Source organism: Polypterus senegalus, chromosome 14 (genome assembly GCF_016835505.1).
Source record: "Polypterus senegalus isolate Bchr_013 chromosome 14, ASM1683550v1, whole genome shotgun sequence".
Lineage (NCBI taxonomy): Eukaryota > Metazoa > Chordata > Cladistia > Polypteriformes > Polypteridae > Polypterus > Polypterus senegalus.
In genome coordinates this window covers 115,674,720-115,693,877 of record NC_053167.1, presented here as the reverse complement: position 1 = coordinate 115,693,877, position 19,158 = coordinate 115,674,720, and the positions used below count along the sequence as shown (strand labels likewise).

The 19,158-nt window shown below is 38.4% G+C and overlaps 1 protein-coding gene across 1 annotated transcript in view; it reads left to right on the top strand.

Annotated features, from left to right (window-relative positions):
• Window positions 1-19,158, top strand: part of cfh (complement factor H) — a 115,976-nt gene that overhangs the window by 33,889 nt on the left and 62,929 nt on the right. The window contains exons 4-5 of the mRNA XM_039776606.1: window positions 9,410-9,486; window positions 14,750-14,944. Coding sequence (XP_039632540.1) covers window positions 9,410-9,486; window positions 14,750-14,944 — 272 coding nt within the window. The remainder of the gene's footprint in view (window positions 1-9,409; window positions 9,487-14,749; window positions 14,945-19,158) is intronic.

Genomic DNA, 19,158 nt, shown 5'->3' with positions numbered 1-19,158 from the left:
TGACAGTATATATTTGTGATGTAGGTGAGACGGAGATGGTGAGATCATGCCAACTACACCCAGACTATGTAATTCTTATAAAAGGTTTTCCCTACTTTAGGGAGCCACATTAAACAGGGAAGTCTGGAACTGAACTCCGCTGACCTTCAATGGTGCTGTGCATCCGGGTCTTTGGCCCTGAAGTCTTTTGTCTGTGGAATTCAGATGAAGTTTAGCAGCATTGAAATCACACATCTTTCAGTCCATCGTCCAAGTTGCGATTCATTATTAACATTCAATAAAGTCATAACCCTGGATATATATGTTCCCGGGCTCTCGGGGATGACACGGTGCATGGGCATCTCACATGTGAACGGTTTTAGAACGACTGACACTTATTTTTAAAAGAACTACTGCAATATGTTGACACAAATTAAAGTATAATCTAATCTATAAGCAATTTATGCTGTCATATAAGTACTGTACATGTATCTTTAGTTGCGGTAATATGAACGTAGAAAGCACAACTTGTCCAGTATGCGGTCATCCAGGAGAGAGCGCACATTCGTGCAGATTACACCAGCTGCTGAGAAACCACGCTCTGCCTCCACTGAAGTAGGCGGCATAGTCATCAGATACTGATATACTTGTTCTAAACAATGCCCGTGCTTGCCATTGCTCTGAAACACCGCCATTTCAGCTTTTAGTGATGCATCCAGTTTCTTGTCATCATTCTGTGATGGTAAGTTTCTTGGCACAAATAATGTGGGTGCAACAGACTGACGCATTGCAATTTCAAGTTGCTGTTCAAAGCTGTTGTCTGATGAAATGCAAGCTGCAGCAATGGCGCCACCTTCTTCCAGTGTTGTGGATGTTGCAGCTGAACTACTGCTGTCAGTCTGTTCAAGTCGTGTTACCAGACGACGAACAAATTTTCAGATGACGTCATTAGATGGTACCAAGAACATGTCTGTAGTAGCCGTCTTTTGTGCTGAAGCTGTATGCAGATAGAACAGCAGCATGTAATCCTCATCTGTCATTTATTCAAGACTCAAGAACATCTGCCAGAGTCTTTGCAAGTTCTGAGCTCTGCTTCTGTAGCTGGACAATGCAGAACTTCAGAGCCGCTTCTGCGCTGATCAGATTTGTTTTACACCTGCAAAGTGCATTAACTACAAGCTTCAATGTTTCAAAACTGGACACCATTTTACTGATAACTGTGAAGTCAGTGTCAGTTAAGTGTAACTATTGCCCAAGATCAATCAGTGCCTTCTGTATTGGACCCCGTAATTGCAGAAATCTGCTCAACATATCAACCAGACTGTTCCACCTTGTCCTGCAATCTAGCAGAATGCTGATTTCTTTGCCTAATTCACTGTTCACGTACTAATGAAGTATGTTGTCATTCTTCGTTGGTGATCATCTAAAAATCTTGAAGATTTTACGAACCTTATTAACAACATTGTCATATAATTCACCTGACAATTCCACAAGAACATTGTAGCTGTCTTTAAAAACTTCTAGACCTTGTTCGTCATCATGACTCTCAAGTATATCATCCTCATCGCCTTCGCTGTTGTCAGTGTTGCAATGAAACAACTCGGGCTCGGCTGTAGCAGTAGTAGCCGCAGCATGACCTCTGCAGCGATACAGCACATCTAGCACTGCCAGCTGGATACAGTGCGCATAACATAATTGATGCTCAACATCCAGTAGTCTTCTGACCTTTGTCATGACACTGGCACTGTCTGTACAGATGCCCACTATGTCACTGGTAAGACTGAGCTCAAATTCTGCCAGTTTACACTGCAGTAAGTCAATGCACTTCTCCGCCAGCATCGAGCCATGGACTCTGATTAATCCAAGGTTCCAATACTTCAGACCTTGTTCATGGACATTCACATTCATATATCGTCGATTTCTAGTGGAAGTCCATTTATCAAACGTTATACTAAAGCGCTGACCCTGCTTCTTGTTAGCCATCTCTTTTATTACCAGCAATCAGATCGTCTGACCGTGATCCATTATCAGATACTTCACAGTTTCAGCAGACTTTTGCAAATTTCCGAAACCAAGTGAGGACAGTGCTTTGCATAAATCAGCTTTCGAAACAAATATTCAGAACGGAAGTCCACCTCGAGCCGTCTTTCGTGCTAATACTGCCTGCAATGTATTTTCATTCTTGTTTTGCAGATATTTCATCATTGGCCCCACTGCTATGCTCTTGGATGTCATTGGTGTATTGTCATCATTCTCTGGTTTTCGTTTCATAGCAGTTATTTGAAGAACTCTTCTCAGATGCTCATGTAATCCCTTTGTAGAGCTGCCAGCTGTTTTCAAAATAGTTTTACACAGTTTACACTCCTCCGACTGGCCTAGCTTTTCGTGCAAAAAATCCTTCCAAACTCCGTCGTTTTTAAATTCGACAAACTTGGCCATTTGTACGAGTCTTTCAACACAAACAACTGATGTTCTGACTGCCGACTGGACCCGAGCTCTGCTCCGGTTGGAAACTTGACACCAGCCTGTACTGTCAACAGCACGTGCCACAGACTTCGATGAAGTCTGCCCCTTCCCGGCATTCGTGAGCTGCAGAGTGCAGACTAGAGCAGACACCTCCCAGTCCACTGTGCTCAGTCAGCCAGGAGACTGACTGCTGCTGGTCAGTTGTTGAGTTGACTAAATTAATTGGCAGCACACTACACCGTGGGCCCAAAAAAAAAGTGCCACTTAATTATTTTCAAGTATAACTCTGTTATTTTTTGATTGATTTTTACACTTTTCACGCTATATATGCAAACTTAGCTGTTCCCATATCCCGGGAATTACAGCAATTTCATTCCTTGGAATAAGAGAATGAAAAATGTCCGGCTGATTCCCTAGTATAAATGTCCATCAGAATTACACTTTTTGTTCTGTATTCACATTCTCAGGTGTGTCCTCAATAATTCCTCATTTCACCAAGATTCACAATATGCAGGGTCACATCCATACTCCCACAAACATAAGTAATCCCTCGATGATAGGGTATTATAAGTTTACGGGAATACTGTACTTAAAGCAAGCCATGTTTAGCTGCCTGACAAAACTCTGGGCCAGAACATTTGCCCTGGATTAGATTATATACAGGGGCACAACCAGTTTCTTGAATTATAGAATTCTTTTTCAAATAACATTCCTAAAGGCATGAAATAACATTATTATTATTAATCAAAAACCATTTTATATACATATTATATCCTTTCATAAACTAACCATTTTAGTTTCATACATGTATAAACTAATACATCAGTAATCACTCATCACAAACATCTCATTCATTTAACAACTTGTTGACACTTAATACAGTTAACAAAATATCTGTTAAACAAGAGTACCAAGTGCTTAGAAGCCAAGCACATATTTTAAAAGTTGCAATTTTGCCTAGGGAGTGTTATTCACATAACAGTTGTTTATCCGATGCAAAACAGAGATGTTTGTGATTGAATTGCTTGCTGCCTTCATTTAGTGAGTTTTCAACTTTGCATTTCCATACCAATATTCATCATCATAACTACAGTATCATTCTGAGATTCACATTGGAGTATAACTTAACCCATAGTTAAAAGTTAAAATCTTCTAGTTTATCACATGCGAACGTGTAGAATACAGATAAAGTTCAGCCGCAATGACATCATACAGATTTCAGTCCATTGTATAAGTAGTGTCTGAGGGGCGAGCGGAAGTCTTCCCCCTTAACACAACTCCGACGGAACTGCTTCAGCGTGAAACATTCCGACCTATTACTGCTCCATTTTCATGGTACACTCCAGAATCATGAGCCGATTGTTTCTCATATAATCACGTAGATGAGTTATTAGAATAAAAAATTATTGTGGCCACATATTTTCTCAGTTTTTGAGTGTGTCACATATGACATTAAATCATAGTGGATTTATTTTGACTTTTTTGATACTGACTAACAGAAAAGGACTCTTTAATATATGGGTCTCAAACTCAAATTGGCTTTGTGCCACTGCTGGTATTGTCATGTCCTACAGGGACCACATGAATGTTCAAGTACAAGAGAAAGTAATATCTTTAAATCTATTTTTATTTCCATCACTAACATATTTTTTTCAATATGCAAACTGTACTCTAAATACATTAATTTTAAATGTGCAGTTCCTTTTTCATTAAATTAACTTAAATAAATTAACAAATCTTTGGATTAACCTAACACATGCAATACCTAAATACATTTGAACTTATGTTCTATTTCTGTCCAGAAACCTGGCAGTGTTTCTGCTCACATAGTTTAGGCCCTTTTGACCCAATGGAGTTTACAGTGGAAGTACAGCTTCAAGATTAGCACCAGTAAACCTACACCTGTACTTGTATTTATTAAAGTTCATAGTTGATAAAGGCTTCTCACACAGACGTATGCTTCCAAAAAGACACATTACCTGACTGAACACTTTGCACAGCACTGGAAAGGATGGAGGTAATTCTCTCAGAAACTGTCCAGTCAAGTCTGCTTTTCCCTGTGCCTCTCTCAACTTGATACCTGTATGTTTAAAATTTAAGCATTTGCTGCACAGTGCTTGTTGAAGAATAATGCACTAATGGATCAGCTTTTTCCTCTTCTAATGGACTACCAGTCCATTTTGTTAGCTTGTCATGGATTGGGCTGTATCTGTATTGATGCCTACCTGTTTGTTACATGGCCATCTAGCATGCTCAGGCGTGTCACACAGAAGCTGATATATATCATTGCCTGTGGTACAGCCGTGCATCGGACATAAATTTAGCAATTCTTCAGTTGCATCAAAGTGGGAATTAACACCCCTAATGAAAATCGCTAGTTGAGTAGTGACAGTTTTGTCAGTGCTTTCATAAAGCGCCACGGAGTATGCAGTAAAAACTTGCGTAACTGATCATAAATGTCATTTGATAAATGGCTGTTCGCTCCGCCATGGTGTTTGCTGATAAGGAGTTATTTTTGAATGAGCCTGGACACAATATTTCAGCGACTTTTAACGTACAGTCCTTAAGAAACCGCCCTTTAGTGAATGGCTTTCCTGCCATAGTGCTTAACTCACTTACCACATAATTTGCTTCCACCACACCATCAACATCCTCCTTTGCTTTGCGAAAAAGACTTTGCTGTAATTTCAGGCCTTTGTGTAGCTGCAAAGCTAGTTTTTCCCACTCTTCTCCCTGATACTTATCATACTGTTCTCCGTGTCGAGTAATGACGTTTGAGATTATATTCCTTCAAAAGAGCGACTTTTTCTTTGAATACAAGACAGGTGTCATTTCCACTGAATTCCACAAAAAATACTGTAATAGCCATCTTTCTTGAAATTATCTGTGTTCAGCATCCACCTTCCTTTTTGGTTTGGAAAGAGACATCTTTTTTTATTGACAGTCAAGCAAATGAATTCCCCCAAAAATGTACTTTCTTTTTGTCAAAAACTGCACATTTGCACCAAATGACAGAACTGAAAGATTTACGTTAATTTGAAATAATTTTTTAATTAAAGATTTAATTTGTAAACTAGTTAGGACTTAGACAAGTAAAAGAAGGAAGCAGGCGAAAATAGTTAAATATAATTACCATTCACTGGCCAGATTGCATTATTTTGTTGACCTCATATACAGGCTGGTGGGAAGGGGATGGGGGGCTGGAAATGTTCTGTGAGCTGGGTGTTTGAGACCCCTGATTTAATGTCAAAGTAAAAACAAATATCTGCTATTTGGTCTAAATTAATTATAAAAATAAGGCAAAGAATAACTGTTCGCTGTTATTCCCAGACCATCGACAACCAACAACAGCACATAAATCTATGTCATTTTTATATCACTTAAATTGCAATTTGTTGTCTGTCAGTGCTATTGAGCCATCACAAGTCTATCTAGAATACCTTTTTAAGTAAATATTATTGTAAAGTTCTATAGCAGACAGAAGCACTTGTCAGTTGTGTGGAGCCAAATACCCAAGGAGAATGATATGGACCTACCAGAAAGACAGTAGACTCCCTAGAAGCAACCTGTCTGTTTTACAGCTTTCTAGAGAGGGTTGTCTCAGGCAGGACATCCCACAGCATTGGTTATTTAAATAAGGGCTTTACAAGGATGGAGTGGTCTAATGATTCCAGTTGCAGAAGTAGCCAAGTTACTACATGTGGTGGAGTGAAAGATGTGGCAGGAGGCAGAAGCCCTCATGAGTCACATGTGCCAAAAGGAACTGAAAAAAGGTGGCCAGGTGCAAAGGGGTCAATGCGAGGTGAGGTATGATGTATTTAGCAGCATTGTTATTCTGGGGGGTATTCTTTTTGACCCTTACAACTGGCAAGTGTGAATAATGGTGCTTTTCCACTGCATAGTATGGCACGACACGGTTCATTTCAGCTCACTTTTGGGGGGTTTTCCACTGGGAACAGTACCTGGTACCCGGTCCTTTTTTTAGTACCACCTCAGCCGAGGTTCCAAGCGCGCCGAACCGTTACCAAAACGTGACGTGTAAACTGCTGGTCACTGATTGGCCGGAGAAAATCGTCATTACTGTGTCACTGGCTATTCTTTTCTTTATACACGCGGAAGTTTGTGTTCCGTCTCTCCATCGCTGGACGCAGTTTGTTGCATAAGTGTATGAATGTTTCTTCAGACATTCGAAAGTTCTCCAGCCACTGAGTATTTGTAAAACCGGGAACAATCACATCCCACCACTCTGAAGCACGGTTAAATGTCCAAACAGATGGTCTGTTGCGGCGACTTTTTTGCAAAATGTGGAAGATCTGTAATATACAGAATCAGCATTTTAATGTTACACTGGCAGTTAAGTTCATTTTATGCTTTGCAACAGTGATAAAAGTTAGCTAGTAATGTGCTTTTTTTAGATGCTTAGCCTTGCGCGTCGTTGAGCTAAAGTGTTGTCGTTGTCTGCGTGTTGTTGTAAAAGTTCCACGGTGTCACGGCAGTAGAGGCGGCGCAACTATAACGACACATGAATAATCCCGCCCACTCTAAAGCGGTACTAAACTGCAGTCGAAACGCAAACCGAGCCGAACTGAGCCGAACCAAGGTGAGCTGTACTGGACCGTGCTGTAAGTGCTCTAGAATTTAGCAAGGTGCTTGTTCTGATCAGTCAGTAAGTCATTTTCTAACCCTCTTAGTTCTGAACATGGTTGTGCTGGGCCTATCCTATCTATCATAACGTGCAAGGCTGGAACAAACCCTGGGCAGGGCACCAGTCTATCCCAGGGCGAGCACACAAATACCCCAAACCACACACTAGGGCCAATTTAGGATTGCCAATCCACGTAACCCACAGGTCTTTGGATTGTGGGAGAAAACTGGAGCACCAGGAGAAAACCCATTCAGATACAGGGAAAATAGGCAAACTCCCCACAGGGAGGACCCAGGACGCAAACCTTATTCTCCTTTTTGTGAGACAGCAGTGCTACCACTGTGCCGCCCCTGCCTGTTCTGATGTTAAACAATACATATGCCTGGTAGTTTGAGGGTTCAAACCTGAACATCCGCTGTGGTCTCTCACTGTGTGTATGCACACCTGTGTCTTCTGTTTCTATTGTCATTGCAGTGCTGTTTAAAGACAGCAATGTATGTAATTACATTCTTTTATGACTGTTATTTATTAGCATATTTTATTGTTACAAAAGTATTCAATAAACAAAAATGTGTTAAATGATTAAGTGATTAAGTAACTAAATAAAATACTCCAACTTTCAAATCACTTAACTAAGTCCCCGAACACATCTGAGAGTTACATCACGCATACATTTTCCAATTTGTTAAATTTTGATCTGTCCAGCCACTGAATCAGCAATGGAGCTGAAAATGACCACAGTCTGGATCACACTGTGATAAAAGGTCAGCATGCAGGTCCCTGTTCACTTTGAACAGGCTGAGAAGAAGCAGCCGCCTTGTGCATTTAGAACTGACCCCATATAGAAGTGGGAAAAGATAAAGAGGAAGAAGAAGAACTATTTGTAACAATAGTTCAGTGTAGATAATAATGCAAATAACTTGTATATTTACATTTAATTTTTAATTCTAATTCCCCTCCCAGTACCAGATGTTTGCCTCAAATATAATTTCCTTTTTTGTTTTCCTTCAAGGGCAACTTACTTGTTATTACTCCAACTTACTAAATATTCCACTTGATTGTTGGCTTTCATTCTCCCTAGACATATTTGCTATCACTATCTTGATAATAGAGGAATGATTAGCCAGATTATTGACTTTGAGGGCACTTAAGGTAAATGGTAAAAGAGACAAAACACTACACCTGTGTTTGAATTAATAATAATAATAATAATAATAATAATGAAAAAGAAAACTTTTTACCCTAGTTATCACATTGAATTTGTTTAAATGAAGCTAAAACATCAATGCAAATATACATTAAAAGAACAAAAGTAATTATTGTTCCTCAGTAGCTCACAAATAATAATCAATTAAAAAAAATACTTTACCAATAGTCAAACTATTACAGATGACTCCTAAGGTCAAAATGTTAAGTTTGTGCCTCTCACAACTTGTGAGTAGACACTGCTTCGCCTTTGGCGCTGACGTCCGAGGTTCAATTCCCGAAAAGGGGTGCAGTGAGTGTGTACGCCTGGTGAGCCCGGAATTAGGGCGAAAGACGTGTCGCGTACTCTTTGCATTATTTGACAGTAAAACTATTTCAACCATATATATATATATATAATTTTTTTTTTTTTTAAAGTAGATACTTATTGTCAACTTGCTGTTTCAGATGAATCAGACACCATATTGCTAATGTTACCTAATATGAAAATTATTACTGAGTATTTTAATAAATACAGGATGCACGGTTAGTGCATTTTTGACCTAGGGTTAGTCTGTACAATAAAATACCCTGTTTCTTTCAGGAAGTATGTGCCCCCAGAATCTATTCTGATATGTTTATTAAAATAAAAACCTTCATGTTCTTGAAGAAAGTGCTCTGGCAGTTTCACTGCATTTTGTATATTTCAAAGTACCTTTATATTTTGTGTTATATATGGTAACTTATGCTTATTTTATCATATCATTACTTTCTTTTTAACACTTTAATATTTATACTCATTAGAGGGTATGTTGACACCAATATTTTAGCAGTGGGCAAAGAAAAAAATATGAAAAAAATATATAAGTATTCTTATTCTTATGACTTAAGCTAAATTTCATGAGAAATGTTTTTAAGAAATCTGTTATGCTGATCGTCTTTAGAGTAATATAGCGATCATTAAGTTCATTACATTATGATGAACAAACTATCATGATAAAGCAACAGAGGTGACAGATATTGTTGGAGTCAAAGAGAATTACCATAGGGATTACAGTATTTATTAAAGGATCTGTAACCTAAATAAATATTGTTCAGAAAGTTCTGTTTTTCTTTTCTCTCTTCTCCTGTAAGATACCAGATGGCAAGCCAGCTTAATTTCCGTCAGTGCCTAGATGATGGGTGGAGTAATGATGTTCCTCATTGTGAAGGTAACATATGTTAACATTTTGGTATTTTACACTGGTGTATATTTTGTCAATTGACAATGAGGAACTAAATGTAGAAAAACATATATATATATATATACTGTATATATAAGCATTAAATGTCTTGTATAGTATATTGCTTTTGTCTTGTGAAGTGCTTTGATTTAAGTAAACTTCATTTTTTCCTCCCTATGTGAAATGAGCAACTGAAAATACACTGTTGCTGAGTTAAATCTGAACATGTTGAAATGTTTTTGTCCTTGGGATTAGTTAATGTTGACAGACTCATCTGGGATTTTATATAAATTATTTTCACAAATAATGGTCTTTTGTATCTTCCTAATCAGTTAAACTCAATGAAGGGTGCATAACAATTCATTAAAAGTCAAAATGTCACTTGCCATTTTTAACATAATACATTTAATTTCTCATTACAAGAGATGGCACATAGTGTTCTCAGATTTATATGTAAATTAATTTTTAAAGTATTAAATCTTAGTCACTTCTAATAATGCATTTTAGCGGTTCAAACTAATAGATGCTAAGGACTAGTGTTGATTAGTGAAATTCACCGAGTTTTTCACAGCAAATCTGATTGGTTCATTGGTGATGTTTTTCTCTGAATATTTTCCTGGAACTTTACTGTACACCCAGCTTAGATACTTTTTTTTCCTAGTGCCCCATGATGCTTTTGCGAGGCCAGTAAGACATAGAGATACAGAGCTGAGGCAGCCAATGCTGGATGGGACCACCCATCTGAGGATAAAACGCTAGCCCCAATAGTGGGATGAAATTAACAAACTTGTGAATACATTTAATCACAAAACACACATGTAAAAGGAACCTGAAAATCTGTGAAGAAAACACTCTTAATATTTGTGTAAAATTACCCTTAACAAGTTTCCAACTTTGTCTCCGTGGTCTTGATGAACTCAATTTTAAGTAACAGCCTTGATCCACTGGAATAATTCCCTTCAGAATTTTAAACACTTCAGTCATGTCACCTCTTAATCTGCGTTTGCTTAAGTTGATAAGGCTCAGCTCTTTTAATCTTTCCTTATTAACTGATCCCTTATAGTCCTGGAATCAGCCCAGTCACAGTCCTCTGGACTTTTTTCTTCTTTCTTCTTCGTTTTCTTTTTTTAGCCACACAGTACTCTAGATGAGGACTGACCAGTGTGTTGTAAAGCTAGAGCGTAACCTCCTTGGACATGTACTCTACACACCATGCTACTCTATATGACCTGACATTCTGTTGGCTTCTGAACACTGTCTTGTTGTTTTCCAGTTGTAAACATGGCCTTGCCATACTGCAATTGCACCAAAGAAGTGCAGCCAGCAGCGATTTGTTTTTTATGGGCTGAAAGTTTACCAGGTGCTAAAATCCATAGACAACTTTCTGCACAATATGGAGAAGTTAAAAAAAGATCAAAAAGAAGAAGGAGCGGGATTGCCAATCCATATCCATTGCCAACGACAACACTGAGGAAGTCTGTTCCCTGATTCTGGCAAGCAAACTGATGAGGATTTGAGCCCCTGGTTCACCTTCAACCAATAAAAAGCAAATGGAGAGTGGAGCATCCATGTTTACTCTTAGAAAACAACAAAAGAAGCTACCACTGTGACCACAGATGCTTCATATTTCCACGTGTGCACAGGGGAAGCTGTACAGACAACCCAAAAAACATTTGCACAAAACTGCGGGTAATTATTGACTTATCATCATACATCGCAGGAAATTAGATTTATGTTGACCCAACATTTCAATTGTGCAGGAAATAAATTTAAATGCAATTTAAAAGGTAACTAAATTATTATGTTATTTTGCTAAAACTGTGTATGTAATGGCGGCACGGTGGCGCAGTGGTAGCGCTGCTGCCTCGCAGTTAGGAGACCCGGGTTCGCTTCCGGGTCCTCCCTGTGTGGAGTTTCCATGTTCTCCCCGTGTCTGCATGGGTTTCCTCCGGGCGCTCCGGTTTCCTCCCACGATCCAAAGACATGCAGGTTAGGTGGATTGGTGATTCTAAATTGGCCCTAGTGTGTGCTTGGTGTGTTTGTGTGTGTCCTGCGGTGGGTTGGCACCCTGCCCAGGATTGGTTCCTGCCTTGTGCCCTGTGTTGGCTGGGATTGGCTCCAGCAGACCCACGTGACCCTGTATTCGGATTCAGCGGGTTGGAAAATGGATGGATGGATGTATATATAATGAAGTTACAATAGTGAGAACATAAGAAATTTGACAAACAACAGAAGTCCATTCAGTCCATCAAGCCCGTTTGTTTAGCTGATAGCTAAGCTGTCCCAATATCTCATCCAGATTTTTCTTCAAGGTTGTCAGAATTTCTCCTTCAACTCCATGTCTCGCTAGTTTGTTCTAGAGTCCAACAACTCTTTGCATAAAGAAGGGCTTCAGTGTTAGATGCACTGCCCCTTAATTTCCACTGATGTCCTTGAATATGAGATTCACCCTTAAGCTGAAAGAATGTTACCTGATCTACTTTATCAGTGTCTTTGAGGATTTTAAACACCTGGATTATGTCCCCACACAGACTCTTCTGCTTGAGACTAAGCAGGCTTAATTCTCTGGCTCTGTCCTTAAGTTCTGGGATGCACTTGGTTACTCTCCTCTACATGGCTTCAAGTGCTGCTATGTCTTTATTGTAATGTGATGACAGGAACTGCACACAACACTCACTACTGCATTATAGAGTTTGAGCATAATGCCCCTTGACTTAAATTTAACAGTTTTTATGCTATAGCCTTACATTTTATTCACCTTTTTAATTACTTCTGTACATTACTAAGTCAATGTAAATGTGTTAATATAGACCCCTGAATCTTTTTCAGAGGTTGCTTCCTGTATGACAGCATCTCCCATCTTGTATTTATAATTGATGTTCCTTGTGCTTATGTTTTGTACTTTGCACTTTTCAACATTAAGTTGAATTTTCCATATGTTCACTCAGTTCTGAAACTTGTCGAGGTCATTTTGGATTCTTGCTGCCTCCTCAATGTCTGTCATCCATCCAATGCTAGTGTCATCAGTGCATTGCATATAATGCATTAATGTAGCTGCCATTATACTGAGAGAACGTTGCTGTTCTGATTGCCACACTACAAAAAAAGTCATTACAGTTGTAGAATCTGTGTAGTGTACAGTATTATAACCAACTACCCGCTTGGATTAAAGGGCATTCCACCAAATTAGTTGACATTGGCAGTGTAGATCCAGTGTGGGCAAACATATTGACCCTGTGTGGGTAGCCAACAATGGCCCAATTGGGAAAACAGACAGGTAGCCCATGAACCTCAGAAAAAGTTCATACCTTAATAGTGCATCCATCCATTTTCTATATCTATTTATCCAGGGTACTTAGAACCTACCCCAGTAAACAGTGTGCACAGGGCACCAGCCCATCACAGGATGAACACACGTACACAGCATAGGGTCATTTTAGCACCACCAGTCCACCTAACCTGCATGATTCTGGACTTTGGGAGGAAACCAGAAAATCCAGAGGAAACCAGCAGGAACGCGGGGAAAGCATGGAAACTACATACACGGAAGACCTGTGATGTAAACCCTAGTCTCCTTACCATGAGGCAGCAGTGCTATTACTGCAACACCCCTTACTTGTTACTGGTCTATTCCCAGAAACTTTAATTTTTAGTGTTATTTTCTTATCATTTAAATTATGTGTAATTATGAAGATTTATAATTTATTAATTAATGAGCAAAGGAATAAAAAATGCAATACTAATGTGGCTATTTACTTTTACAGAAAAAATGCCTTTGCATTTATTGGTACTAGTCCTAATTTGTTTTTTTTAAAACTACTACAACCAAAACCTAAAACCCACTGAAAGTGCCAATACTGATGCTCTATGTAAGAAAGGTCAGAGCAGATTATACTTTCTGAGAAGGTTGGCATCCTTCAACATCTGCAGTAAGATGCTGCAGATGTTCTACCAGACGGCTGTGGCGAGTGCCCTCTTCTACGCGGTGGTGTGCTGGGGTGGCAGCATAAAGATGAAAGATGCCTCATGCCTGGACAAACTTGTTAAGAAGGCAGGCTCTATTGTAGGATTAAAGTTGGACAGTTTAACATCTGTGGCAGAGCGACGGGCACTAAGCAAACTCCTGTCAATCATGAATAATCCACTGCATCCACTGAACAGGATCATCTCCAGGCAGAGGAGTAGCTTCAGTGACAGACTTTTGTCACTGTCTTGCTCCACTGACAGACTGAGGAGATTGTTCCTCCCCCACACTATGCAACTCTTCAATTCCACCCGGGGGAGTAAATGCGAACATTACTCAGTTATTGTCTGCTTTTTTTATTTTTATTTTTTTCATTTTTTCATTTTTATTACTATTTAATTTAATATTGTTTCTTTGTATCAGTATACTGCTGCTGGATTATGTGAATTTCCCCTTGGGATTAATAAAGTATCTATCTATCTATCTATCTATCTATCTATAAAGTACTAATTCACTGCGTTACATGCTCTGCAACAACATTACAAAGTGGGAAACTCTGGGCTAGTGATTACAATGGCCGGCTTTGCCAAACCATCACTGGGACAATGAGTTGACTTACTGAACTTGTTTCACTAGCTATTTTTATCCACTAATGAAAATTTACTAAGGACCCCCTTGTAGTAGCCCCAACACTGAGCAAGTGTGGCATTTAATTGTTTTTTTCCAAAGCCCACACTGCCCGTGGCCTGTTCACTGGGGCCCACTGTGTTCATGTTTGCTGGGATGTTCTGTTCTAATAGGCTAAGACAATCAAACCTCTTTAGTCTTCAGCACAAAAAGCCTTGTAGAGATCTAGTCCAGATCTTCGTAATTTCCAAATTAATTGATAAGGTTGATCCTGCTGACTTTTTACAGTGAAACAGCGAATCTGTCATTGGAGATAGTGATGGAAACTAAGGGGAACGGCATTCAGCACCATGCAGAAATCACTTCCTCACACAAAGAAACGCATGAATCTGGAATATATAAAAAAGCTATGGGATATACTTTAAAGAGCAATGATATTCTAAATCTATCTTTATAAGATAATGATGTAGATTAATTATTACCTAACCAATGAATATACTACTTTTGTTTGTCAAACTTCTTATATCTTTATTAATGTATATACCTATGAGATATTAAGTTTACAAAGAGAAATGTTTCCTAGGCCATTTGATTTTTTTTCTATGTCATGTAATTTTCTTAATTATTTAAATGCCTAAAATATTTTTCTTTATTTTTCAGTCGTAGTATGCCCACATGAAGCAATAACAGAAAACGTAATAATCACAAGTGGGACATATGAAGATGATCATCCAGTCCCTTTTGGAAATGTGCTGCAGTTTGATTGCAAAAATGCAAATCTCAAGCTTAATGGCCAAAGAGAAATATATTGTACAGCTCAAGGAACATGGAGCAACCCATTTCCTACTTGTACTGGTTAGAATTGTTTTATTTTTATTTATTAATGGCTAGTTTATTTCACACACATCATATTACAAGTAAATTAGTGTGTGTGGTGTGTTCTAGTGTCAACAATAATTCATAACCTATTAAAGATATTGATTTTAAATGTTTTGACTATATACAAGAAGACTGTGGACAATGCTACATAATTGTACCTGATGAGTTCAGGTAGTCATATCCAAAGATATGACCATTTGACTAAATGAAATATAAACTTGTTAAATAATGTTGCAATATAGACTTTTTTTTAATAATTGTTACTTTCTTATTATTAAGTTATTTAAAAATATGGTATAAAATAATTTAACTGACGTTAATTTCTTTCTGTATATAAAATAGCAAAAATCATCAATAAAGATGTTGTATTAAGACATGATACACCTGGAAGGCGAACCCCATATAACTGGATGGCAAATATAACAAAAATAGCAAATTTGTGAACAGGTCTTTTCAAATTGGAGCCAAATGAGTGGCTGATTCAAAATGGTGGCAGCACCCCTTAAGAAGAAGCCAGACTGGAAGGGGCAGGGCCAGGAAAATTATTATTATTAATCCCAAGGAGAAACTCACATTTTTATCTACCAAATATACATGTGTGATACAATCTAAACTAATATAGGAAAATGTAAAGTTTCAAGAAAATGTAAATCCTTCAATGGTGTGCTAAATTACTGTTAAATCTTTTTTTTTTTTTTTTTTATTGAATTTATTAAAAGCATATGACATTTCATACAATCAACACAAACTTAACACAACTAAATTCTAATCCACCCCCACCCATGAAAAACAAAGAAAGGACAACAGCTGGAGCAAAACTGCTGAGAGCAGTAAAGAGAGAAAAGAGTCTTTTCCCCCAATATAAAAGCTTATTCTAAAATGTTATTGAATAGGTCCTGCCAGGTTTTAAAAAAGTTTGAAGAGATCATCTAAGTGAGAATTTCACTCAGTCAGTCATTTCTCAACCCGCTATATCCTAACAAAGGGTCACGGGGGTCTGCTGGAGCCAATCCCAGCCAGAGCGCAAGGCAGGAACAAATCCCCGGGCAGGGCACAAGCCCAACGCAGGGCACACACACACACACACACCAAGCACACAATAGGGACATTTTAGGACCTCCAGTGCACCTAACCTGCATGTCTTTGGACTGTGGGAGGAAACTGGAGCACCCGGAGGAAACCCACGCAGACAGCGAACCCAGGTCTCTTTACTGCGAGGCAGCAGTGCTACCACTGTGCCACCATGCCACCCCAAGTGAGAATTTATTTTTTTTCAATTTCAGATTGTATATAACATTAATTAACCACAGTTTGTTTGTATTTCTCCACTTTAAGTCCATCTGGGATTCCACCAAACACAGCTGTTAGTGGGTTAGGAGGGATTGTGACACCAAGGCTCTCTGAAAGGCAATTAAAACTTTTGGTCCAGAATGATGTCAATTTGGTGCAGGCCCAAAACATGTGACCCAGTGAGGCTGGAACCTGATTGCAACATTCACAGGTTGGATATTGCTCTGGAAACATTTTGGACAGTTTTAAATGAGACAGATGTGCTCAATAAAAGATTTTAAGTTGAATAATTGAATGTTTCGCACATATGGAGCTCGAGTGCATTCTGTGCCACTGTACTCTGGACTCTTTAAAAGGAAGGGATTTTAAAATGGTTTAATATATTATAGAAATGCTGTCTGAGTACCCAAGACTGATCGATATCTCTTCTGGAATAGAAATAGGTGGGACATGAGGAAAAATGGACAAATTTCATTTAGTATTGTTTCTAATTTGGAGGTAGTGGAAACATTGTGTTGATGGGAGACTAAATTTGGAGTGTAATTGTTCATAGGATGCAAATACATTATTTACAGTCGACCCTTGACATACGACCGGCCTGACATGCGAACAACTTGATTTACGACCAAAATTTTTGTTTTGATTTACAACCAACATTTTGCGTTACGACGAAATGCGGTCATGTGTATCCGCTTGTGCGACTGTAAACAAACAGCCGAGAGAATTCGTAAGCATCAGTCGGAGCCCAGATACATGTGTTTGTGGACATAATTTCGGTCAGTGCAGTGATTTATCTATATATATAATTCACTAAGACCATGGCAAGCAAGACGCATAATTGCTAAGGAAGGAAGAGAAGGTAACGAAGGTAAAGAAAGCGATTGTTAAGGGATGTTAGCTACCGGGCTGGCGAGGCACATGATGATGTCAGCAGGCTGAGTCAGCACCGGCTTGCTTTGGAGTGTATTATTACAACAGTTCACAACACGGCCAGCTTTGAACTGAGTGCTCGACTACTGTCATTATTAACTTGAGAAACAGCGATCACAATCGAAACGAAGAAGGAAATTGTGTGGAAATATGAGAGTGGCGTTCGTGACCGATCTCGCTAATATGTACAGCATGTCGAAATCCACCATCTCGACAATTTTACAAAGAAAAGATTTGCATAAGGAGGCTCCTTCTAAACAATAACCACCTTCCGTTTCATTCTCCTCCTCCTCCCTTCCTGCAGCCCAAAGATGTCAAATTAAATGGTGAGTACAGTATGAAATTGTTGTTTCTGGTAGGCTAGGCACTTTTTATAACTTTTTTGTTAGTACATTAGAAAAATTATTGGTGTTTTGGTAAATTATGCACATTAATATAACCCTTTTTTATTATGAAAAAGTTAAGTAAGTGTTGCTGTGGGAGCACATTATGGGTATTTCCATTATTTCTTATGGGGAAAATAGTCTTGACTTACAACCAACTTGAGTTACAACGAGCCCTCGTGAACGAATTGAGTTCGTAAGTCAAGGGTCCACTGTATATTCAAATCTCTAAATGATTTAATCCCTTACATTTTCCAAACATTAAAAATTGTGTAAGTTTGAGGGGGTGGAAAGAGGTGATTATCATGTAGAGGTGCCACAGATAAAATATTATCTAACTTGACGTGTTTCCTAGATTGTCTCCATATTCTGAGTGAATGAAAGACAATTGGGTTGTTAGCATATTGATGATACCTTGTCTTTATTGGCACACAAAGTAAGGAATATAAAGAAGTACTACAGGATTTCATTTCTATTGCAAACCAAGCTAGTGTGTGTTCCTCTATTTGTGTTAATTTCCAGGTTTTATAGCTTGTATATTTTCCCACCGAGTAATAAACTTGAAAATTAGATACAGCCATGCCACCTTCTGATTTAACACTAGAATTACCAAAGCCTATGAAAAAACTCGTAAATCAGCCCACTTTCAATCCCTTCGCAGATCTCCATCAGCCTCTTTTGTCTTGTAAATGTGCCGATCAAGACAAGCAGCAAGAAGCCTACTGTTCCATCCCCTCACTGCCGCATAACAGGCACAAAGTTCTCCCAATTCCTGCCTTGATTATCTGGGAGTGAAGTGCTGGAGTTTTAAAATGGAAATAATAGATCATTATTTGGAACACATGCATTTCATGGGTGTTCTGTTTCAACAATAATCTGTGTAAACACATTGTTAAAACAGAAATGTTTTTCATATGTTAGAAATAAATGACAAAATGTAGACATAAACTATATAATGTGTAAAGCCTGAAGTCCAAAGATCAAATAAACACTTTTACAAAAGGTTCAATGATGATACAACAGCTTCCGTGGTGCAGTGGCAAGAATTGCTGACCTATAAGAAAGAGTCCCCCTGTTCAATCATGACTGTCTTGTATATTTACCGTTTTGAGTAGTGAGCTGCTCTTATTGTTAATATTATACAGTGGGATGCAAAAGTTTGGGCAACCTTGTTAATAGTCATTATTTTCCTGTATAAATCGTTGGTTGTTACGATAAAAAATGTCAGTTAAATATATCATATAGGAGACACACACAGTGATATTGGAGAAGTGAAATGAAGTTTATTGGATTTCCAGAAAGTGTGCAATAATTGTTCAAACAAAATCAGGCAGGTGCATAAATTTGGGCACCGTTGTCATTTTATTGATTCCAAAACTTTTAGAACTAATTATTGGAACTCAAATTGGCTTGGTAAGCTCAGTGACCCCTGACCTACATACACAGGTGAATCCTATAATGAGAAAGAGTATTTAAGGGGGTCAATTGTAAGTTTCCCTCCTCCTTTAATTTTTCTTTAATTTTCTCTGAAGAGTAGTAACATGGGGGTTACAAAACAACTCTGACGTAGACTACACTACACTGGCT